Source organism: Kogia breviceps, chromosome 16 (genome assembly GCF_026419965.1).
Source record: "Kogia breviceps isolate mKogBre1 chromosome 16, mKogBre1 haplotype 1, whole genome shotgun sequence".
Lineage (NCBI taxonomy): Eukaryota > Metazoa > Chordata > Mammalia > Artiodactyla > Physeteridae > Kogia > Kogia breviceps.
The window spans coordinates 2,485,942-2,510,492 of record NC_081325.1 but is presented as its reverse complement, the minus strand read 5'-3'; the positions used below and the strand labels follow the sequence as shown (position 1 = coordinate 2,510,492).

At 44.6% G+C, this 24,551-nt stretch overlaps 2 protein-coding genes across 9 annotated transcripts in view; one reads left to right on the top strand and one right to left on the bottom strand.

Annotated features, from left to right (window-relative positions):
- Positions 1-579: 579 nt before the first annotated feature.
- On the top strand, positions 580-23,497 carry EEF1AKMT1 (EEF1A lysine methyltransferase 1). 2 transcript variants are annotated; one of them, XM_059041496.2, is made up of 5 exons: positions 580-684; positions 14,763-14,913; positions 16,764-16,843; positions 21,278-21,558; positions 22,464-23,497. In XM_059041496.2, the coding sequence occupies exons 2-5, from the start codon at positions 14,770-14,772 to the stop codon at positions 22,598-22,600; spliced, it is 642 nt and encodes a 213-aa protein (XP_058897479.1). In that variant the 5' UTR covers positions 580-684; positions 14,763-14,769; the 3' UTR covers positions 22,601-23,497. The 2 variants fall into 2 exon arrangements, with proteins under 2 accessions (XP_058897479.1, XP_058897480.1); XM_059041497.2 differs by having other exon boundaries at positions 587-684; positions 16,761-16,843.
- The window catches only part of IL17D (interleukin 17D), a 34,623-nt gene continuing 23,859 nt past the window's right edge, over positions 13,788-24,551 (bottom strand). For 2 of the 7 annotated variants that reach the window (XM_067016424.1, XM_059041490.2), the window contains exon 4: positions 23,528-24,006. The gene's annotated coding sequence lies outside the window, so the exon portion shown is untranslated. Of the gene's footprint in view, positions 15,249-22,357; positions 22,541-23,241; positions 24,548-24,551 lie in introns of those variants that run through there. The other 5 variants (XR_010837170.1, XR_010837169.1, XR_010837168.1 and 2 more) reach the window with 5 other exon arrangements.

Sequence of the window (24,551 nt, the reverse complement as noted above, 5' to 3'; positions counted from 1 at the left end):
CGTGGCTTCATAATGAGACTATTTGCCGGATTAGTAGCTGGTCTTATTTCAGCGCGGAGACAGCGCGTGCGTCTTCAGTTCAGGCGGATCTCGCCCTTTTCATAGCAAACCCCAGCGTGACAGGTGCAGGTGCTGGTCTCACCTAAACCACGTCAGGTTTGGGAAGGGAGAGCACACCGCGAAGGAAGTCGTGCGCAGGGTTTTAAAGCTTTTTTTCTAATGCTGTCTTTACTATAAAGCTTCAGGTTAATGTCTGAATTTCTCGATGAGACGGAGCAAGACACAACCTTAATGTCTGTGAAACGTACAAGCGCATCGAGTGCAAAAAAACAGGTCCCTTGGTATGCGTTTGACCTGAAGGGAATCTAGTTAAAACCTAAAGTACCTTTTATTGCTTCCATGAGAAGCACCTGCTGAGTCCGGCGCCTCCCTACACGAGGCGGCCTAGCGACTGACGCGGGACGCAACCGCCTGCCGGAGGCGCCCGACTGGGCGGTATACGCGTGCGCGGAGCCAGCCGCCCCGCCCACGCCCCGGTTCTGCTGGTTACTGCGCATGCGCGGGCGTGGCACCGCCCACGCTTCCGGGCTGGCGGGATGGTGTGCGCACGTGCAGACGCAGTCGGCTGTCCGGGCCAGCGAGGGGAGGTGGCGGCGCACGCACGGAGGCGAGTGGGGCGCGTTGGTGAGTAACCCGAGCAGCAGCCGCGCTCCTGTATTCGGGTTTCTGCTCCTTCGGGTTTCCCAGCGCAGCCTGGGGGCAGCGGCTGTAGTTAGCGGGGCCAGGGCGGGAGGGAGCTGAGGAGGGTCAGTCCCGGCTGGCGGGGGAGGGGCGGGGCGGAGGGTCTGCCGCCTCCCGTTCTCTCAGGGCGGCCGCAGGGGCTGAGGGGTCTCGGCCGGGCAGAGGGGGCGGGGCGGGCCTGAGGGCTCGTGCGCGTCGAGCCGCGCTTCAGGCAGGTGGATTTCACCCCCGTGTCTTAGTTGTAAAATAACAGGGTAGAGTTTTCGAAGGCGGGAGGGCAGGCGCCGTCCGGGGCGGGTGACCACGCGGACCGCCCGGGCAGTTGCGCCGGGTCACTCGGGAGGCCCCCGCGCCCAGCCCCCCCCGCCCTGCGCGGCCCCAGGGTGGCCGTGGCCGGGACACTGTGTGCGTGGTGTGGACAGGAAGGAGCGGCCGGCCGTAAGCCTGACACGTGGAAGTCGGCTTGTGTGCGTTTGAAATGTGCTTGGCCTGAGGTTGCCTCTCGCGGGAGGGTCGCGTTGGTTTCGTGGAGTTGTTCACGGCAACGCAGGGTAGCCCAGTCCTCCCTGCTGACGCAGCTCGTTGACGTGCATCCTTCGCGCGTGCTGTCCGCCTGCACGCCCCCTTCCGCATCCTTGCGTGTTCCTCCAGGCCCAGGTACGAGCTACCTGCTGCTTCTCTCCGCCCTCCACTCGCACGCGCTGCTCGTTCTGCTCTCAGGGCACTAAGCGGTGCCCCTCGGATAGAGGGCTCGCCACGTTGCCACACTCAGCTGCCTCCTGTGCGTCCTTCTGCCGAGAGCAGGGTCTCAGTTCTAGCGCTGGTGACTTTGGGGCCGGGGAGTTCTTTGCTGTGGAGGGTGATTCTCTAAATCGTACGGTATTTACCAGCATCCCTGGCCCGTACCCGCTAGATGCCAGCGCACCCTCCGCGAGAACCACTGAGCTGCAGTAGCAGCCACATGAGGCTTAGCATCCGTTTGATAGCAGTGTAGCACAGCACTTCCCAACTCTTCTGTTCTCTTTTGTTTCTTTTTTGGCTGCGCCGGGCTGCTTTCAGGATCTTAGTTCCCCAACCAGATCTTGAACCGGCCCCCGGGCAGTGAAAGCATGGAGTCCTCATAACCAGCGGACTGCCAGGGAATGCCGTTCCCAACTACTTTTGGACTTGAAAATCTCACAGCAGTTTCACAGGCCCACTTAGAAAAATTTTTAAAGATGCTAAAGATATGGTAAAGTAGTGATTTAAGTTTTAAGAAATTTACTGTATTACAACTGAAGTTCAGTTAATTTAGAATTTAGTAATGTTTATTATATAAACAGATTTTAATTTTTCCCACTTGTGATGCTCTCATGAACTCACTCTAATAATGTATGAAACAGTGTATGATTGCTAACATTTGCAATTCATATCTCTCCATTGAGCGTCTCTTACCGTAATCCAAAATGTATTTTATTCCTATTGTTTGTTTTCTCCCTGCCTCACTAGAATGTAAGTGCCAAGAGGACAGGGACTTGGATTCCCATCACCAAGAATAGTGCTAGTGCAAGGTAGTGCCTTGGTAAATGATTATCAGCTTTAAAAATAAACTTTTAGGGCTAAAGTCATACTAAAATACAGATTGAAATTTAATTGCTTTTTACAGCCACAAAAGTAGGCAGTTTTCTTAAATTGCTCTTTGGAATTCGTTCATTTGAACGAAGTCAACTTTTTTTTTTTTATGGTTTTCATGTGTTTTTGTTTTGTTTTTGCGTTATGCGAGCCTTTTACTGTTGTGGCCTCTCCCGTTGCGGAGCACAGGCTCCGGACGCGTGCGGGCTCAGCGGCCACGGCTCACGGACCCAGCCACTCCGCGGCACGTGGGATCCTCCCGGACCGGGGCACGAACGCGTGTCCTCTGCATCGGCAGGCGGACTCTCAACCACTGCGCCACCAGGGAAGCCCTCATGTGTTATTTCTAAATAATTAGCTAACAGATTTCAAGTTGCAAATTGAAAACCTTTCTCTACAAAGGCAGCTGTGGAAAGTGTTTAGTACTAATAAATAGAAATTCAGATATTCCTGTCTGTATGAAGGGTACAGACGTATATGTGTATATATGAGTGTATATGGACACACACCATATTTTTCTTTGGCCTTCAACTCTTCTAGACAGTATTGTGGGGCAGATTGGATCAAGAATCGGTTGTGCACTTCAAATTTCTCAGGAGACATTGGATTTTAATATTCGCCTGATTCTGACTCTTGAAATACAGGACTAAAATGAAGCCTCTTAGTACTTTGCAGATAAGTTTGCTGTGTTCTCAGACCTTCTCAGCTCAGCATTGCACACACTAATAGTTCTCCCTTCTTCTGGGACTCCGGCGGTGCGTTTGTTGGACCACTTGAAGGTGTACCCCATCTCTGCTGATATCTCCATTCTGTCCATACGTTGTTTTCTTAATGTTCTCCACATCTTTTAGTTCTTTTAGCATCTTTAAGACAGTTGTTTTGCCATCTGATCTTTTTCAGGGATGGTTTCTGTTGGTTTACTTTTTTCCTTTGAATGGGCCATACATTCCTGTTTCTTTGTATGCCTTGTGATTTTTTTTGTGTGGAAAACGCTGGAAATCAGATTCTCCCCCTTCCCCAGGATTTGCTTTTTTTGTCATTCTGTTGTTGTTGCTATTATTGTAGGCTGTTTTTGTGCCAAGGATCAGCCTGAGGAAACTTAAGGTCTTTCTAAGCCTACATCTTTCCCTGGGCATGCATAGTGACCTTCTAAATTCCTCCGTATATTCAGTTGCTATTTATAATGGTCTAGTCCCTAAATGTGTGGCCCCCAAAAGGGGGAAGAGAGAAAAATGGAAGCAGGGGAGGTGCTGGCACTTTAAATCGCCTCCAAGTCGCTTCTGTTGGAGGGGGAGGTGCTGACAACAGTGTGGGCCGAGCGGGGGCGGCTGCCTGCCTCTGCCTCCGCCTCCGCCTCCATGATTAGAAGTAGCTGTCAACGATCAGAATACAGATGCCCAGTATTTGAAGGGCAGGGTCCTTATTGCCCACCTTGCTCCCACAGGCTGCATACAGGCTGCTCCTGGAGCTGTTGAAACTGTGTGGTCTCCGACTTTATCATGTCTGTCTACTTGGCATCCATTAATTTCAGGGCCAGAGTAATGGCCCTGTAATTCCTTACACCTTCTCTGCACGTTAGCTCTCCTGGGCACGTGAAAGCCGTGTCACAGACCTCCCAAACCGCACATTATAGAACGTGTTTTCCCTTCCTGCCCACTGTCTTCACAATAAAGACACTGTCCCGGTTCTCTCTCTGCTTCCTTGTCCCTGCATATGACAGGTTTCATGTGGTCCTTTGCCATGTGCTGTGCCTCTCGTTTCCTGGGGAACTGTGAATAACAAACTCCTCTTTCAGTGGCGTTGACCTCTCCATGTCCTCATTCAGCTGTATAAATTAATCCCTGAGCACAAAACAGGTATTTGTGCACACCTTCCTGAGGCAGGAACGAGGAGTGAGGGATGGGTAGCCACGGCCCAGTTGAGGGCCCAAATGGAATGAAATTAACCGAAGTTTCAGTCTTCCCCTGGGAGTTGCAAGCCTTTGAATAGACTCTAGGGATCCAAGATAGTTACATCAGATAGATTTTGCCAGTAAAATTATCTAGGTATGGAGACGGCCTTCCCAGAACCTTCTCATAACCTTTATACACACTCTCTCACCATTCATTCCCAGTGATACCACCCTGATGGCGTCAGCCTTCAGAACTGTCTCACCTCTCTGACCACTTTATGTTGAGGCTGTAAAGTGATAGATCTGCTATATCTGCATTTTGTCTAAAAAGTGACAATAGGGCTTCCCTGGTGGCGCAGTGGTTGAGAATCCGCCTGCCGATGCAGGAGACACGGGTTCGTGCCCTGGTCCGGGAAGATCCCACATGCCGCGGAGCAACTAAGCCCGTGAGCCATGGCCGCTGGGCCTGTGCGTCCGGAGCCTGTGCTCCGCAACGGGAGAGGCCACAACAGTGAGAGGCCCACATACCGCAAAAAAAAAAAAAAAAAAAAGTGACAATAGTGATAACTGTATTTTATCAAATCTCAAGAAAACATGCTGCAATTAAATTTACACTCACTTTAAAGTCACTTGTTAAAGTAATTTAAAAAATGTGTATCTTAGGTCTGTGAATGTGTCAGTCAGTCAGTCCTGCTCCATGCAGAGTTTCCTGTCACACTTCATCGTATTCGCTTTAATTACTGATTTCCTGTGCTCCAGTTTCACTCATTCCCTCTTCTGCCAGTTCACTTTTTGTAGACAGTCACATGAAGGTACTAAACTGTCTTATTTAGTGGTTACAACAGATACCATATTATTAGTGGTATACTTGCAACTTCAGGGAGTACTGAAGGTAATATTTGTGTTCTTGTTGTGTGCCAGGGACTATTAGGCACTTTATAGATAGTAACTCATCTAACTCAAAATAACCCTATTAAGTAGGTGTTTGTTAATATTTGTCCATTTTATAGATGAGAAAATTGAGGCATAGAGGGGTTAAATACTTGCTCCAAGCTATGCAGTTAGTAAGTGGCAAAGCCATGATTTAAGCCTAGGTAATTTGGCTCTAGAGGCCATGCTCTTAATCCTGTATCGTGTTTTTCTGAATGTCTAAATAATAGCAGAAATACTTTTTCACAATCAGTATAAAAAATGTTATCAAGTATCTGCTTCAAGTAAGAGTTGTCTATATGATCTAGTCCAGTAAAGTATTAGAACATCTACATCTTGAGATGGGTGTGTGCACAAATTACAGATCGTTTACAATGAAAAATTTCAAACATTTAAAACGACAGCCTGTAGTAAGAAGTTTTGGATCATGATACATGACCCTGTACACACGTGTGTTTTTGGCTAAAACATTTCACAAAGCAATACTTAATTTCTACTATAAGCCATATACTTCAATACAGTTTTTTCTATTTAAAAAAAATGCTGATGTTGTCCTACTATATTGACTTCATAACTTAAGGGGGATCATTATACAGTGTGAAAAATATGGATAGAAGAATAGATGAGTTGTTCCATGAGATTTATTCTTAGTTCTTTCAAAATGCTTGGTACCCTGGGGTGGCATCAAACTGTTCGGAAGCCATTTCAGGCACTTATGTGTATCCTCACTCCCAGAGGTAACCACTATCGTTAATCTTCAGCTTTTCATTAACTTGCATTTATCTTCATGTTTCTGAACTTAATTGAAATAGAATTATTTATACTATATGTATCTTCTGTAACTTAGTGACTTACACGTGCTTGAGATTCATTCTCGTTAGCACATATATGGCTGTAGTTAATTATTTTTTTACTGCTGTGAACTTCCACTTGGAGTAACAAGGGCTAAATTTCCCCTCCCATCTGATATAACTAAAAAACAACAACAACAAAACCCAGATAAAAGACGACAAAGGGCAGTGGTCCCTGAAAGAGGGGAACAAACAAAATGAGCCTGATGATTGCCCCATCTTACTGCCTGAGAGAGTTTTCAGACTGCTGTGCAGGGGACGGAAACCCAGACAGAATCCAGAGACCTCTCTGAATTGAGGAAGTAGTTCACAGATCCTGGGGAAGCCAGACGGAGCCAGAGTGCAAGGCAGAGTGCGGTACCAGAGAAAGAACGCTAGAGAACTGCAGAGGGACCTCCTTGAGAAACTGCCCGAGGCTAGAGAAAACAAATATCTGAAAGGATTTGAAGGAGCACAGCTCACTCAAGACTGGGAAGAGTGACTGTCTCCGCCAGCTGTACTGAAAAACCTCATAATTCATGGGGCGTTGGATGAAGTACTTAGAAATACTGCTGTTTTGCTACCGTGGTGAGCAGTAATTAGTGCCAGACTAACTGCTGCTCTCCTCTCTACTAACAGTCTGAAAAGCAAGATCCAAAAGGATAAAATTGTTTCCAAGTAACTTTACTGTGTCCCAATACAAATCTCAAGAATACTTATATTTATAAATACTAATTTATGGTTATAAATATACTTATAGGAGTACAAAAATATCTACCATCTAACAAGTTACATTTCATAATATCTAGCATTCAATGAAAAAAAATTAACCAACCATGCAAAGAAGAAAATATAACCCATAATGAGGAGAAAATCAATTCGTTGAAACTGACCCACACAGACACAGATGTTATAACTAGTAGACAAGGACAATGAACAGTTATAACTGTATTCTGCACATTCAGAAAACTAGAGGAAAGACTGAACATGTTAGTAGAAATATGAATGAAAGATTGGGTTGGCCAAGTGCCTTTGGGTTTTAACTAAAAGATACATTTTTCATTTTCACCAAGAACTTTATTGAAAAACGTATTCACCCTTTTGTTCCACTACCTTCTGCCATTTTTCAGGCAACTTCATCATAATTCCATCTTCCCCAGAGGCCTTTTTAAGCAAAGAACTGTTCCAGGTGGCTTTTACAGTCTTACAGGGAACTGAAATTTTTTCCATTAAGAGAATTTTGTAAAGACCAAAACATGGAAATCCAAAGGTGCAATGTCTGGTGAATATGGAGGATGAATCAGAACTTCTCAGCCGGAATTTCCCTGGTAGTTCAGTGGTTAAGACTCTGTGCTCCCAATGCAGGGAGCCCGGGTTCGATCCCAGGTCAGGGAACTAGATACCACATGCATGCTGCAACTAAGACCTGGTGCAGCCAAATAAATAAATATATATTTTTTAATTAATTAATTTTTGGCTGCATTGGGTCTTCGTTGCTGCGCGCAGGCTTTTTCTACTTGCGGTGAGCGGGGGCTTCTCTTCATTGTGGTGCATGGGCTTCTCATTACAGTGGCTTCTCGTTGCAGAGCACAGGCTCTAGGCGCGCGGGCCTCAGTAGTTGTGGCTCGTGGGCTCTAGAGTGCAGGTTCAGTAGTTGTGGCACATGGGCTTATTTCCTCCGCGGCATGCGGGATCTTCCTGGACTGGGGCTTGAACCCACATTCCCTGCATTAGCAGGTGGATTCTTTTTTTTTTTTTTTTTTTTTTTTTTTTGTGGTACGCGGGCCTCTCACTGTTGTGGCCTCTCCCGTTGCAGAGCACAGGCTCCGGACGCGCAGGCTCAGCGGCCATGGCTCACGGGCCCAGCCGCTCCGCGGCATGTGGGATCTTCCCGGACCGGGGGGCACGAGCCCGTGTCCCCTGCATGAGCAGGCGGACTCTCAACCACTGCACTGCCAGGGAAGCCCCATAAATAAATATTTTTTAAAAATAAAAAATAAAAAGAACTTCCCAGCCAAGCTGTAACAGTTTTTGCCTGATCATCAAGGAAACATGCTGTCTTGAGTTATCCTGATGGAAGATTATGCGTTTTGTTGGCTAATTCCAGACACTTTTTGGTGAATGCTGCTTTCAGTTGGTCTAATTGGGAGCAGTACTTGTTGGAATTAATCGTTTGGTTTTTCCGGAAGGAACTCATAATAGAGGGCTCTCTTCCAATCCCACCATATACACAACATCACCTTCTTTGGATGAAGACTGGCCTTTGGTGTGGTTGGTGGTGGCTCGTTTTGCTTGCCCCGTGGTTTCTTCCAATAGTACAATATCCACTTTTCATCGCTCATCACTAATTTGTTTTAAAAATGGAACTTTTTGTGTGTGCGGTACGCAGGCCTCTCACTGTTGTGGCCTCTCCCGTTGCGGAGCACAGGCTCCGGACACGCAGGCTCTGCGGCACGTGGGATCCTCCCGGACCGGGGCACGAACCCGTGTCCCCTGCATCGGCAGGCGGACTCTCAACCACTGCGCCACCAGGGAAGCCCCAAAATGGAAGATTTTTATTACATTTAAGTAGAGAATCGCATGTGGAAATACGGTCAAGAAGTGTTTTCCACTTATGTGGAACCCAAACATCAAAGCAATTAACATAAGCAAGCTGTTGCAGATGATTTTCAGCACTTGATTTGGATACTTTGAGTATGGCGGCTGTCTCCTGCATGGTATAACGCTGATTGTTCTCAATGTCTTGATTTCATCGCTGTCAACCTCAGCTGGTCTACCCAACCTTGAGCATTGTCCAGTGAGAAATCTCCAGCACAAAACTTTGAAAACCACTTTTGACACGTTCAACCAGTCACAGCACCTCCATATACTGCACAAGTCTCTCTTTGCGTTTCAGTTGTGTTTTTACCTATAATAAAGCATAATATGCCAAAAATGTTGCTTTTTTCTTGTCTTCAATATTAAAAAATTCACCAATTTTGATGTTTTTTTAATTGGAGTATAATTGCTTTACAATGTTGTGTTAGTTTCTGTTGTACAACGAAGTGAATCAGCTGTATGTATACATAGACCCCCTCCCTCTTGGACCTCCCTCCCACCTGGGTCATCACGGAGCACCGAGCTGAGCTCCCTGTGCTATATCGCAGGTTCCCGCTAGCTATTTTACACGTGGTATATAGTGTATTTATGTCAAACCTAATCTCCTGATTCATCCCACCCTCCCCTTCCCCATCCCACCCCCACCCCCACCCCCACGTCCACACATCCGTTCTCTATGTCTGTGTCTCTGTTCCTGCCCTGGAATTAGGTTCACCTGTACCATTTTTCTAGATTCCACATATATCAGTTAATGTGCGATATTTGTTTCTTCTCTTTGACTTACTTCACTCTGTATGACAGACTCTAGGGCCATCCACATCTCTACAAATGACCCAGTTTCGTTCCTTTTTATGGCTGAGTAATATTCCATTGTATATATGTACTACATCTTCTTTATTCATTCATCTGTGGACATTTAGGTTGTTTCCGTGTCCTGGCTATTGTAAATAGTGCTGCAATGAACATTGGGGTGCGTGTGTCTTTGAATTATGGTTTCCTCAGCAATCCCAGTAGTGGGATTGCTGGGTCATATGGCAGTTCTGTTTTTAGTTTGTAAGGAACCTCCATACTGTTCTCCGTAGTGGCCGTATCAATTTATATTCCCACCAGCAGTGCAGGAGGGTTCCCTTTTCTCCACACCCTCTCCAGCATTTGTTGTTTGTAGATCTTTTTGATGATGCCCATTCTGACCGGTGTGAGGTGATATCACATTGTAGTTGTGATTTGCATTTCTCTAGTGATGTGGAGCATCTTTTCATGTGCCTCATGGCCACCTGTATGTCACCTCTGGAGAAATGTCTATTTAGGTCTTCTGCTCATGTTTTTGATTGGGTGGGTTGTTTGTTTGATATTGAGCTGCATGAGCTGCTTGTATATTTTGGAGATTAATCCTTTGTCCGTTGCTTCATTTGCAACTATTTTCTCCCATTTTGAGGGTTGTCTTTCCGTGTGCACTTGAGAAGAAAGTGTATTCTGCTGCTTTCTGGTGGAATGTCCTATAAATATCAATTAAATCTATCTGGTCTATTGTGTCATTTAAAGCTTGTGTTTCCTTATTTTCTGTCTCGATGATCTGTCCATTGGTGTAAGTGGGGTGTTGAAGTCCCCCACGATTATTGTGTTACTGTTGATTTCCCCTTTTATGGATGTAAGTTAGCATTTGCCTTATGTATTGAGGTGTGCCTATGCTGTGTGTATAAATACTTAAAATTGTCACATCTTTTTGGATTGAACCCTTGATCATAATGTAGCGTCCTCCCTTATCTCTTGTCAGTCTTTATTATAAAGTCTATTTTATCTGATATGAGTATTGCTACTCCAGCTTTCTTTTGATTTCCATTTGCATGGAATTATCTTTTTTCTATCCCCTCATTTTCAGTTTGTATGTGTCCCTAGGTCTGAAGTGGGTCTGTTGTAGACAGCATATATATGGGTCTTGTTTTTGTATCCATTCAGCCAATCTGTGTCTTTTGGATGGAGCATTTAATCCATTTACATTCAAGGTAATTATCAATAGGTATATTCCTATGACCATTTTCTTAATTGTTTGGGGTGTGTTTTTGTGGGTCTTTTTCTTCTCTTGTGTTTCCCGCCTAGAGAAGTTCTTTTACCATTCGTTGTAAAGGTGGTTTGGTGGTGCTGAATTCTCTTATTAGCTTTTGCTTGTCTGTAAAAACTTTTGATTTCTCTGTTGAATCTGAATGAGATCCTTGCTGGGTAAAGTAATCTTGGTTATAGGTTTCTCCCTTTCATTATTTTAAATATATCCTGCCACTCCCTTCTGGCCTGTAGTTTCTGCTGGAAAAATCAGCTGATGATAACCTTATAGAGATTCCCTGTGATGTTATTTGGTGCTTTTCCCTTGCTGCTTTTAGTAGTTTTTCTTTGAATTTAATTTTTGTTAGCTTGATTACTATGTGTCTCTGCGTGTTTCTCCTAGGGTTTATCCTGCCTGGGACTCTGTGCTTCCTGGACTTGGGTGGCTACTTCCTTTCCCGCGTTAAGGAAGTTTTCGACTATAATCTCTTTAGATACTTTCTCAGATCCTTTTTCTTCTTCTTCTGGGACCCCTATCATTTGAATGTTAGTGTGTTTAATGTCCCAGAGGTCTCTGAGACTGTCCTCAATTCTTTTCATTCTTTTTTCTTTATTCTGTTCCTCAGCAGTTATTTCCACCATTCTATCTTCCATCTCACTTATTGTTCTTCTGCTTCAGTTATTCTGCTGTTGATTCCTTCTAGTGTATTTTTCATTTCAGTTGTGTTGTTCATCACTGTTTGTTCTTTAGTTCTTCTAGGTCTTTGTTAAACATTTCTTGTATTTTCTCAATCTGTGCCTCATTTTATTTCTGACGTTTTGGATCATCTTTATTATCATTACTCTGAATTTTTTTTCAGGTAGGTTGCCTATTTCATCTTCATTTATTTGGTCTTGTAGGTTTTTACCTTGCTCCTTCACCTGTAACATATTTTTTTGTCATCTCATTTTTTTTGATGGGTGGGACTGTGTTCCTGTCTTACTGGCTCTTTGGCCTGAGGCATCCAACAGTGGAGTTTGCGGGCAGTTGGGTAGAGTCGAGTCTTAGTGCCAAGACGAGGCCCTCCGGGAGGCCTCACCCCCCTTAATATTCCCCGGAGCCTGAGTTCTCTGTTAGTCCAGTGGTTTGGACTCGGTGCTCCCACCACAGGAGCTCAGGCCCGAACCCTGGCCTGGGAACCAAGATCTGGCAAACAAACAAACAAGCAAGCTGAACAATAACAATAAATAAAATTAGAAAAATAAAAAATATATTAGAAAAAATAAAAATATAAATGAAACAACAACAACAAGGTAAAACACGGACTTCCCTGGTGGTCCACTGTGTAAGACTGTGCTCCCGGGTTTGATCTCTGGTCAGGGAACTAGATCGCACATGCATGCTGCAACTAAGAGTCCACATTGCCACAACTAAAGATCCTGTATGCTGCAACTAAGACCCAGCACAGCCAAAACAAATAAATAAATACAACAAGGTAAAACAACCACAACAGCAAAAAAAAAAAAAAAAAAAAAAAGGCCTTGGCTGTGAGGGGCGGGGCTTTGGCTCAGAATGGCTGGAGGGGGCCTTGGAGTACAGAGGATCAGGCCCGGGACCTCAGCAGGCTCCCCGGGGCCCGAGTGGGCAGGGGAAATGTTGGCCGCGTTTCCTTCCGATCCCCCAGGGTCTCTCCCCCCGTCCCTGCTGACCCCCTCACTGTGGATGGGCCTCTCCCGAGTGTAGGGGCCCCTCCCCTCCCCCAGCCACCCCTCAGGGGCACCGGTCGGTCTTGCCTCTACTCTTCCTCCCCCACTACCCTCCCTCCCATGCCCCCAGGACCCACGTGGCCGGAGGAGCCCTCAGAGGGCGGAGGATCAGGCCCAGGACCTCAGCAGGCTCCCCGGGGCCCGAGTGGGCAGGGGAAATGCTGGCTGCGTGCCCCTCTGATCCGCCAGGGTCTCTCCCCGTCCCCGCTGATCCCCTCACTGTGAGTGGGCCCCTCCCCCAGCCACCCCTCAGGGATGCTGGTCCGGTCCCGCCCCACTTCTCCCCTCTCCCTCCCCGCAACGTCCTACCCAGTCACTTGGGAGTTCCTCCCACCCCCTTAGGTGTCCGAGGTCCCCCACCAGCACCTGGTAGGTTCCCTAATTGTGAGGAGATGCAAACTCCACATCAGTAAGTTTTTTAAAAATGAATGTTGATATGACAGCTGTCACAATACAATCTAACAAAACTGTTTCAAATGAAGGTAAGGACATCTAAGTGCTACTAGAGCCGTCTTACAGAAAAACCCAAATGAACTTTTTGGCCAACCCAATAAAAGAGACCCAAGTCAAACTTCTAGCCATAAAAACTACAATATCTGAAATAAAAAATACACTGGATGTGATTAACATCAGATTAGACATTGAAGAATAAAAAATTACCAAACTTGAAGACCAGAAATGGAAACTATCACAAATGAAATACAAAGAAAAAAGTTTTGTTTTGGGTTTTTTTAAAGTGAACAGAGCATCAGAGAGCTTTGGGACAATTTCAAGTTACCTAATATTCATGTATTTGGATCCTGGAAAGAGAAGGACATTAGAAAAATATTTGAGAAATAGTGGCCAAAACTTTTCAAATTTCAGGAAAACTGTAAACCCACACTGTAGCTAATAGTGGAGGAATCTCTTTAGGGTATTGAAGAAAAACCCAACCTAGAATTCCATCGCCCCCAAAAAATAAAATCTTTCAAAAAGTAAGGCAATCTAAAGACAGTTTTAGACATAAAAGCTGCAAGGATGCATCAGCAGTAGAACTGTGCTACAAGAAATGTTAAAAGCAGCCATTCAAGCAGAAGGAAAATGACAGCAGATGGAAATATTTATCTGTACAACAAAATGAAGTGCAGTGTAAGTGGTGACGAAGTAGGTAAATATATAAGGTTTTAACATTTAACAGTGTGGTGTGGAGTTTATAACAAATGTAAAAAGATGTTGGTCAAACAGTAATACAAAGGATTGGAGGAGAGAAATGGAAGTTATGTACAATTGTAAAATTTGTATGTAATACAAGAAGTGATATGTTATTTGAATGTATGCTGTGATATATATACTGTAAACCTTAAAGCAACCACTTAAATAACAAAGCTATAGGTAGCAAGCCAACAAAGGAGAAAAGAGTGGTATAAAATGTTTTCATTGCTATATAGTATCCACTGTAGGAATATAGCAGTATATTTATTGTATATTGTCCAGTGGGTGGACACTTTAGTAATTTTAGTTGTTGCTAGTACATATTTCTACTTTGAACATATTTTACATGTCTATTTAAATGAATTACAGGAGTTTCATATAGTTATATGATCTATATGTATAATTAGATACGGAATTACTGAGTTGAAGCAGGGGTAAGGTCAAATTGTTTTCTGAAATGTTTTCATCAATTTACATTTCAACAGCAGAATAGGCAATTTCCATTACTCCACATCCCCCCAAACATTTGGTATTATCAGTCTTCTTAATTTTAGTCAGTCTGGTAGGTATATAGTGGTGTCTCATTATTATCATAATTTGCATTCTCTCATCCCTTTTATTTTTCATCTCTCTTCCTATACCCCTCCTTTATGATCTTTCACTTATCCTGTCAGTGACACCCAGGAGCCTTAGGTCACCTAAAAACAGTGACATGCACACATAAAAAGATCTTATTAAGAGAATCTACTGTGAATTAGCTGCATGTGGCCATTGGGGTACCAGAAGAAAGCAAAACATCTTTATAGTATTCATGGTAAAGATTTCACTCTACGGGCTTCCCTGGTGGTGCAGTGGTTGAGAATCCGCCTGCCGATGCAGGGGACACAGGTTCGTGCCCCGGTCCGGGAAGATCCCACATACTGCGGAGCGGCTGGGCCCGTGAGCCGTGGCCGCTGAGCATGTGCATCCAGAGCCTGCGCTCCGCAAAGGGAGAGGCCACAACAGTGAGAGGCCCGTGTACCACAAAAAAAAAAAAAAAAAAAAAAGATTTCACTCTACAAGGAATCATACAGGTGTGTTTCCTTTATACAACTCACTTTCAGTTTTGATCCCTGCTGTGAGATAAAATTTTTTTAAATTGTTGTTTGATGGAAAAAACAAACATCACTTATACTCATTTCCTGCAGGTGTGACATGAGCAACTCTGAAGATGAGGACCTCCCCCAGCTCTCTTCCCATGCCCTTGCAGCTCTGCAGGAGTTTTATGCTGAGCAGAAACAGTACGCCGACCTCGGTGGCGATGACAAGTGTAACATCGGAATAATAGAGGAGAACTGGGTAAGTCAGTGCATTGCACACCCATCAGGAAGTGTTGCTGTGGAGCCTCTTCTGTACCTAGTCCAGTGTTTGTCTGTATCTGACCTAATACCCAAGTTTACCTCACTTGTCACTGTGAAGCTGATAAGCTGTTCAGGAGCTAAGACGGAGAGCAGTCCACGAACATTTTCAGACAGTACAAATGCAGATTTTCCTAATTCTGACTCTCAGGCTGCCTGGTGATCAGCGGAGGGGACGTTTCAGTAGAAGAGCAGCGTATCGTTACAGCCAGCGCACGCTGCGCTTCCTTCTCGTATACAGATGCATTCTGTTGGTTGTTACGGAGCCCAGCAATCCTTGAGAAAAGGGAAAAATTAATTGATCATTGCAGTAATGGGGTAATGGGACTTAAACATGTAGTAAAAAATAGATGAAACTGAGTTTTTAAGAAGATATTAATAGTTTCTGGGGCACAGTATGTATATTAATTGTATTTTTATGGTCCAAATAAAAATAGGTATTTTTAAAAGTGAGTTCAGGAAAACGAATCTAACATGGAATGTAGAAACTTACATTTTTGAAGGAGATAGCTGAGAAATAGATGAGGCTTAATTTCTGTCTGTGACTACCCCTTGATGATAGATCTGCCTCTCTTCCTCAGTTTGCAGCTGGAAGGAGGTGTGTGTGTGTTTAAGCAGTCTTTTACATTTTGTGTTAAGTTTAGATCTCTTAAGTTATATAAAATTTTCCTGTTTACTGTCTGTTTGAGACGGGGACAAAAATATTTCTTTATATTTATTCTGAATGTTCCACTCACTCAGATGCCTCTTTCTCACTGCTTCCCTTCTTTATGTGCTTTTGTCTTTAGCTTGATGCTTTGAATAGTCAATATTAGAAACTTGAAGTACATTATTATTCTTGAGGTGGTCTTTTTTCTCTTTTCCTTCTGCTTATTTTAAATACTATGTACTTTTTTCTGATTCTAAAGTAATCTATGGTTGTTGTAGAGAATATATAAAAACATGAACAACAAAAACAAAAGTCATAACTCCACTACCTGAATTAACTATTTGTGTATTTTTGACACTTTCTTTTGGTTTGTTTTGTTTATAAAATTAAGGAGATCTCCCAGGAAGTTGGTGGAAAAAAAAAAAGACAGTGATTACAAATTATGGAAAGAAAACATAAAACTAGAGGATAAATCCAGGAAGCTCAATATTCAACCAACTGGAGTTCTAGAAAAATAGAACTGAAAACAAAGAGAGGAGGAAACCTTCAAAGAATGATATTAGAAAATTTCCCAGAACCAAAGACCATTACTAAGACACATGATTATTATGACTGAAAATTCTGGATATAGGTGACAAGGAAGATCCTAGAACCTTCCAGAGAAAAGCATGTCACCTACAGAGCCTGAGGTCTATAAGTCACATTGCACTTCTCGGTAGCTTTACTAGAAACTAGAAAAAAGTGGAGCAATTCCTTCAAGATTTAGACTGAAAATTGTTCAGCCTAGAATTCTACACCCAGCTGAGTTATCAGTCAAATGTGAGGATAAAATTAAAATGTTTTAGACATGATAAGTCTCACAACATTTACCTCCTACGCACCACTTCTCAGAAGCTGCGGGATGTTGGGAGAATTAGGGACAAGTTCAAAGAACCCAAGCAAATGAAGCAGTCATGTATTAACTCTAGGAAAAACAAGAGGTAGGTACCATACCAGAAGCAAATGCAGTCAGAGTATATTACTTGGCCCAGCAGTGAAGACTGATAATTGATACAGTATATAGTGATATAGTAGATATAAATTAAAAGGATAAACCCTATGCCAGTTGTAAAATGATTTTGCTCCTTCCTCTGTCGTAGCAGCTGAGCCAGTTTTGGTACACTCCGGAGACGGCCCTGCGCCTCGCAGAGGAAGCCGTGGCGGCTGCTGGGGAAGGTGGCAGGTGAGATCACTTTCATTTCTCTCTTGCCTTTAAATCTAAAGTAATATTTTAAACGTCCTTCCTAGATGAGACATGGTAAGAAGGCTGAACTGTAATCTGCAAGACCTGTAGTTCATGATTCGCAGAACGTGAGGAAGTAAGAACTGCTTCGCTATTGTGTCTGGGGACACACACAGAAATCTATTATCTTATCTCTGTTCCTTATTTGAACATTTTCTACCTGTTACTTTTATACCCTAGAGTTTGCTTTAAAAGAAAAATATCTTGACCTTTTTGAAGTTTTAAGAATAGATTTTCTTTTTAATTTGGTTTTTACTTCTGTCAAAACTTTGCACGCATATAAAGTCAAACGGTCCTAAAAGACTTGTTCAAAAAATAGTCCATTGTTAATTTTCCCCTTGTTCACCCCCTCCCCTTTTCAGGTCTCTTTCATCGATTCTCTTGGTATTTACAAGCATTTCTAAATAACATGTTTATATCGGCACTTCTTGACTTGTCACTCTTGGACATTGTTTCTTGACTTCTCCCCCTAAGAGAATGAGGATTTGGCTCCCTTCATAGAGGCCACAACTGCCACATATGTGTCTGCTTTCTGTCCACTCTCCCGGTGGAGTTATAGCTTTTTTTTCTTTTTTTTTTCAATGGCTGGACTCTTTGCTAATATTTTGTTGAGGATTTTTGCTTCTGTGTTCATGAGTAATACTGGTTTGAAGTTTTCTTTTACTCTCTTGGTCTGGGTTTCCTATTGGTTAATGGTCGCTTCATAAAATGAGCTGGCAAGTGTTGCCTGTATTTCTGTTTCCTGGAAGTGATTGTGCAGAATCGGTGTTAGTTATATCCTCATTTTGGTTAGAGCAGGGTTTATGCTGTTAGGACAACATAGATGTTCTTCACAGCTGAGTCTTTTCCTTTTCTGTACAATGTTTCATCTTTCCTGAATAATTTTTTTTTTTTTTAGTACTTCTGTGTCCATATTACTAATTAACTCAAATTCTCCCCAGTGGTTTAAATCTCTTAACAAATTCAAACATATTTTTCAGCTGCTTGAAAAAAATGACTTCCAGGGCTTTGCAACCTGCTCCATCTGGACTGGTTGATTACTGGTTTCGCTGCAGCTCTGGTCTTGCGATTTCCTTCACCATCATGCTGAGGTGTCCTTTTACCTCTCTCTTGCTCCAGACTTCCTGTGTCCAGTACCCCAGCTCTTAGTTTACAGCTTTATCCTGGTTGGGTTTATCCTTCAATAGTTTCCATGGGAGGGAAATTTTTAAAACCTTTCATGTCTGAAAGTTTTTATTCTACCCCTTCTCTTCATGTGTTAGTTTTGTTGGGTGTCGAATTCCAGGTTTTGAGGGCACTTGCGTCATCGACTCCACGTTTCGGTAGCACTATTGGAAAATACAATGCCTTCGATTTCTTGTGGGAAACCTGTTTTTTCCCAGGCCTGCCCACTGGTAGCTTGGGATTTGCTCTTGATGCCCAGTATTTGATGTGTCTGGGTGTGGAGCTTCCATCTGTTGCACTGGGTGAAAGCCCTTCCATTCTCATACTCAGGTCCTTCAGTTTGGGAAAATAGTCCTAAATTATTTGATTTCCTTCCCACTTTTTTTTTCGATTCCTCTTTCTGGAATGCCTATTATTTGAATGTTGGAGCTATCTACTTCTTTTTTCTGTCCTTTTTCCATCTTTTGACCTTACCTTCTGGGAAAATTCCTCAACTTTATCTTTGAAGCTTTCTACTGAGTTTACCATTTCCGCTGTCATGTACTTAGTCATCTATACCAAAGTTCTTTTTTGGGTCTCTGAATATTTATTATTGTATCTTGTTCATCCTTCTGAAGATATAATAGGATTTTTTTAAAAAAGAGTTTTCTCCCTACACAGTCTCTAACTAACTGCACTCCCGCGTCTTCTGTTTATTTTGGCCTCTGGTATCAGAAGCTTTCCTTGAATGTCTGCTGGCCCCCTGCTGTCCATCCGGATTTAAGGGTGAGGCACTCTAGGGCTGGAGGTTCTGATACCTGGGCAGGATTTCTCTACTTGGGGGTCTGCAGATGGCTGTTTCCCCATCAACGCCCAGGGTCAGCATGTCCAGGCCTTTCCTTGTGGGCCGGTCCGAGCCCAGGAAGCCTTCCTGCCTGGAAGTCACGCATCTCTTTGACCTCATCCCAGAAGGCTTATTTCTGAAAGAGGGCTGGGGGTCCCAACGTCCAATGGGTTTAACGTGATCCTTGCCATTTCCACATGGTACATCACCACTAGCTGTGCCTGGCACCCACCCTTCAAGCCCCCCCAGTCCAGAGAACATCCCTCCAGTTTCCTACCACAGTTGTGGAGGCTTGGGATAGGGAAGAGAATCTTGGGGGTGCATTTCCTCTTGAACAGACCTTTCAAACACAGTTCTCCTGTTTGTTGCCCCCCCTTCACCCCCCCACCCCCCCGCTTCTTGAGTTACCTGGTTGTGCAGCTTCCTGAGCCATGGGTGCTGTGCTGTCAGCCAGGTTCCTTCTCGGCTGTCCTGGCTGCCAGTGGGACTTGGCTATCTCGGGTCTGCTGAATCAGAAGCCATCCACTGCTTTGCGTGTCAGCTTCCTAAGTATTCTTTTGTTTCCCCTCACGTTGTCTTACTGTTGGAGGTTTAGTGTCACGTTTTATTCAGCAGGCTCTCAGGAAGGAACAAATCTAAATGAAGGTGTTCCCTCTGCCATCAGGCCTAAGGTTTTCTTTTTTCTGTCCTTTTTCTTTTAAAATTATATGTAGTTTATTACGTTTTTCTTAATGACATGGTTTTACATGTATTTTTTTATTTTTACATATGAGGGCCTTGGAAGCAACTTACTTTTTCTGAAAGGCATCTTTAGTATTTGTAGGAGTTACGTCATAATTTTAAAGACGAGTAATAAGAGCAGCATCTGTTGAGTACTTACTGTGTGTCCTGTCTCCCGGGCAAGTGCTTTCTGCGGGTCATCCTGTTTGAGGTAGTTCCTGTACACTCTCCATCCTAGAGACGGTCGCTGAGGCCCACGCGGTCACATCACTGGCACAAGGGCCCAGCTCTGAGCAGCAGGCCGTCCGCCACACCCTGCTCTCACGCCCTCCTCCGCCTCGGACCACTGCCCCCCCGGCCCAGAGCTCTGGCAGCAGCCGGGCTGGGGTCTGCTCCCCACAGAAGGCATTCGGGATGCCCCCAGACTCGCTTACGTGCTTCACGTGCATTTGGGCCAGGAAGCCTTTGAGCCCAGCGTGGGCACCTAACCGGTTAGACGTGTAACACTTCTCCGAAGAAATGCATCTCACAGTTCTAAAGCTGAGTTTAATTTTCTAAATAGGGAGTTTTCTTAATGATTTTTTTTTTTGTGTGTGTGTATATATATATATATATATATATATATATATATATATATCGACACATGTAATAAAAATCTAAAAGTGACAAAGGAGACAAAAAGTCTTTCCCATTGTCTGCAGACAAGCTGTGTATCTCCAAGAGGTAAGCATAAACCCCACTCCGTGAAAGCGGTTTACACTCTCCTGAACTTGACTGTCTTGGAGAGTAATGACGACACAGTATTCCACTGTAATAGACGCACCACAGTCGACTGAGTAATTCAACATTTTAAGGTACTTGTAGCATTTTGGCAGTTGGCTTTAAAAGTTAACCACTGGAACACTACCCATTCATAAACGAGATGCTTGTAATGAGACAGATTCTTTAATTTACTTATACAAAAAAGCAGCAGAAATTCAAACTAGTCTGTCTGCAGTGAGACCTAGTTTTAATGTATTTTTTTCAGAAAACTGAAGTTGTTTAGGCAGTTATTTGGGAGTTTTTTCTTCAATATTTAGGTTGAGGCTAAAAAGTATTTGAAATGGATGTTAAGAGACCACCGTGAAAATGCTGTGTAAATTCAGGCCGTGGGCTTCCTAACCCTGTCCCAATGATGTTGTACGTTTCTTCTTTACCATGAAAAGCACATTTATCCTTTCATACTTGAAAATCATGAGTTGGAGATTTGTAAACAGTAGATTCCTTAAAAGTGAGGCAGTAGAAAGTTTTCTCTCAAAAGGTACTGTTGTTGGGCTTACCCGGTGGCGCGGCGGTTGAGAGTCCGCCTGCCGATGCGGGGGACGCGGGTTCGTGCCCCGGTCCGGGAAGATCCCACGTGCCGCGGAGCGGCTGGGCCCGTGAGCCGCGGCCGCTGCGCCTGCGCGTCCGGAGCCTGTGCTCCGCAACGGGAGAGGCCACGACAGTGAGAGGCCCGCGTACCGCAAAAAAAAAGAAAAAAAAAATGTACTGCTGTTAGTATTACTTCAGTTTGCATGACTGTTTCCTTTAAGAAAATCTGAACACAGACTGTGGTTTTTTAGCGAAGTGGTGATTCGATGCCACGCGCTGTCATAAAGCTCAGTCATGAGTGGCTCCTTTCGTTCCAGAATAGCGTGTGTGAGCGCCCCCAGTGTCTACCAGAAGCTGAGAGAGCTGCACAGAGAAGACTTTTCCATCTGCATCTTCGAATATGACCACAGGTTTGCCATATACGGAGAGGAGTTTATCTTCTATGATTACAATACCCCAGTGGATTTACCTGAGAAAATTGCTGCACACAGTTTTGACATCGTAATAGCAGATCCCCCCTATCTCTCTGAGGAATGTCTTAGAAAAACGTCGGAAACCATCAAGTACCTGACCCGGGGCAAGATTCTGCTGTGCACAGGTAGGTGCCAGACTGGCAGCACACACCCCGTGACTTTAAACAAGGTTCTTTCCCTCTCCGTGCCCCGTGCCCCGGTCACCTGATCTGTACAGTGGGGCTGAGGCGCTCCCTGCCTCTCGGGGTTGGGGAGCGTTAAGCGCGTGATGCCTGGGAAGCGGGTCCTCCCCTGGGGGGGGGGGGGCGCCACGCGTGTTCCTGGTGCTCATCGAGTCAGTGGCAACAGCAGTATCGGGCTCAGCCGGCACAATTGCTGACGAAAGAAATTTGGCATCTCGGGCGTTCAAGTGGACGCCAGAGGTTACAGAGCTAGACGTTAGGTTAGCAAAGCTAAGGAGGACACTTTCGCACTGGTGATGTGGGCACATTTTAAGGTGGATATACCGGCATTTGACTGAGAACGAAAATGTTAACCGCTGGTCTCCTTGGTGCCGGGCAGCCTTCCCCCCAGTGCAGTGGGTGCCAAGGACAGGGCTGGAGGGAGGAATGGGATTTGTCGGCCAAAGGATGGTTGGTGTGAATGTACTGGTAAAAGTTTGCATGATTCGCTACTATTGAGAAAAGGGGTTGTTGACTCAAAGTTGGAAAATGGTGGTTTTTGGTAATTATTGTTGCTTTCCTTATGTTACTTTGTGGAATATAATTATTTTCTTAAGTATCTCAGCCTTGCAGATGTAGGAAAATTACTTATTAAATGAAAAGAAAAGGAAAAAAGTAAATTTGCATAAATGCTGGAGGAAGTAGAAAAGGCATGTAGAGCGCTGACCTTCCCCCTTATCCCTGAGTGGTACCGTCAACTCACCGCTTCCCGCATCTGGTCAAGAAGAGCTCCCGGGCCGGCCTGCTGGGTGTGGAGCTGAGACACGGTTGGCGCCTCAGTCTCTGGGTTGTCTGGCTGTTCTCTTCAGGTGCCGTCATGGAGGAAGAGGCAGCAAAACTTCTCGGAGTGAAGACGTGCAAGTTTATTCCAAAGCACACGCGAACCCTGGGAAACGAATTCCGCTGTTACGTGAATTATGATTCTGGGCTGGACCGTGAACTGTGAACGCAGCTGGGAATACAATGTGGTAAGGGACCCATGTGACCTTTCCCTCTTTTCTTAGTAGATTGAAAAGCTACGACCTCCCCTCCTCCCTCACAAACTGGGGGCTCTCCCCGGCCTAACTTTCAAGATGAAGAAGACATCTTGTTGTGATTTCCTTAGTGAGGGCATCCCTAGAGCTGGGGATGCTTTTGCCACCTTGAATCAGCGGAATTATATGTGGAAGAAGTCATAGAAGCCGTCTGGTCTGCTCTCCTTAATGCAGGTAAAGAGCCAGGAGTGCAGGCGGCTTAGTGACTGGCCAGGGCCTCGGCCTCGGCCTCGGGCGCCTCCCGTGTACGGGTGGCTGCGGACACCGCGTGTGCTTTGACAGCCACGCGGTTTGGAGTTGTGTCCAGTTCACAGCTGCCTCCCAGGAGCTCAGTGCCCAGAAGAGGAGGGCACATGCTCACTAAATATTTGTTGAGTGTTCCAGGTAGAGAAAAAAATGCAAAAATACAGGTTGCCTTTCTAGATCTTGGAAGGGAAAGCTGATTCTTCCATTGGAAATGTGTTACCTGTTAACAGCTAACGTTGTTAGTTAAACTGACGATTAATACAGTTCATGGAATAGCGGCAGTTTATCCCCGTGCGAGTTTACTCACCTTCAGTCCGAGACTCCTCCGATGTCTGCACTTTTATGCTTGAGGAGGGGCTAGAAAAGGTTACACAACAGTGGCAGTGCTTGAAATAATTACCCAAGGTTTGAAAGGCGATTTTTCTTTTTAATTCATGGATTTCTTTGTTGACGTTGATCTGAACCTTCTGTTTTCTGGACAAGGATGGATGTTAGATATACCACCACCACGAGGCTTACCTTTTTTTTTTTTTCCCCCAGAGGTTGAGCACAGAAGTAAAATTCCCCAAATGGTATAGAACTACCCACAGCTATCAATTTCAATTTTGCATTTTTTATTTGGAAAATATGAATTTTGCTCAGCAATGTTTTTCATGCACAACCTCTGTCAATATTTGGTTACAGATTGAAAGCTCTCTCGGTTGACCTTCTGTCCAGATCAAACCAAGGCTGATTGTAAGTCAGGACAAGAGCGTATAAACAACGATGCAGAGCGGCCGACCCTGCAGATGATATTCCTGAACATCAACCATAAAATTAAAATAAAGTGAAGACCTTAATTAACAGTTTCCTCTGAAAATTAGTGGAGCCATCAAAGCAGAGTCCAGAGAGACACACGGCCAGCATGCCCTCCACCTACAGCTGTTTTTAAGGATTTTAAAGTGAGTTAAGAACTTAACTTTTACAAATAATTGTGTTCAGGGACAGACATAGCCTCAAGAAAAGGGCAAAGTTTAGCTTACGTTGCAGTTGTAGAAGAGGACTCCACTCCTGATTTCTGGGAATTGTAAGTCTGCAAGTGAAAAAAATTGCTAGTTGTATAAACCTGCAGCGATTTATACAAGTGTGAGATTCTGGGGTGAGCTGAGCCTCCCAGAGGGAGGGCAGGTCCTGTGCGGCACGTCCACTGGTCACTCAGCAACAGGCAGGATTCGGGGACCCAGGCCACAGGCGGGCGAGAGGGTGAGGGTTCCACCCGCGTGTCTAAAAACTGCCGAGCAAGTGAAAACAATGTTTATAAAATGTTTACATGTCAAGTAAAATGTTTGTAATATACTTGCTCAAAATGGCTAATATAAAAAGTTTCTGCTCCTACTGAAAATAGCTGAATAAACAAGAAGGTATATATATCCTACTTTTTAAAAAAAAGGTGGTGTCTGTCTGTCCTTGACCTTGTGAGGCTCCGGCCCCTCCCAGCGGTCCTTGCAGCACTGTCACCCGTGGCTGCAAGGGGCCGGTGGCCAGGCCTTGAGCCTCAACGAACTGTGGCGAAGCGGGTCACCTGTGGCGGCCCCAGCCTCGGGCCGCCCACACGGGGCTGCCACGTGGTTCTTAGTT

Bases quoted from the DNA above. Each gene is read 5' to 3' on its own strand.
- EEF1AKMT1 (XM_059041497.2), top strand. From the start codon at position 14,770: ATGAGCAACTCTGAAGATGAGGACCTCCCCCAGCTCTCTTCCCATGCC. The intron at 16,844-21,277 runs GTGAGATCACTT...CTTTCGTTCCAG, and splicing joins GCTGCTGGGGAAGGTGGCAG to AATAGCGTGTGTGAGCGCCC. The intron at 21,559-22,463 runs GTAGGTGCCAGA...TGTTCTCTTCAG, and splicing joins CAAGATTCTGCTGTGCACAG to GTGCCGTCATGGAGGAAGAG.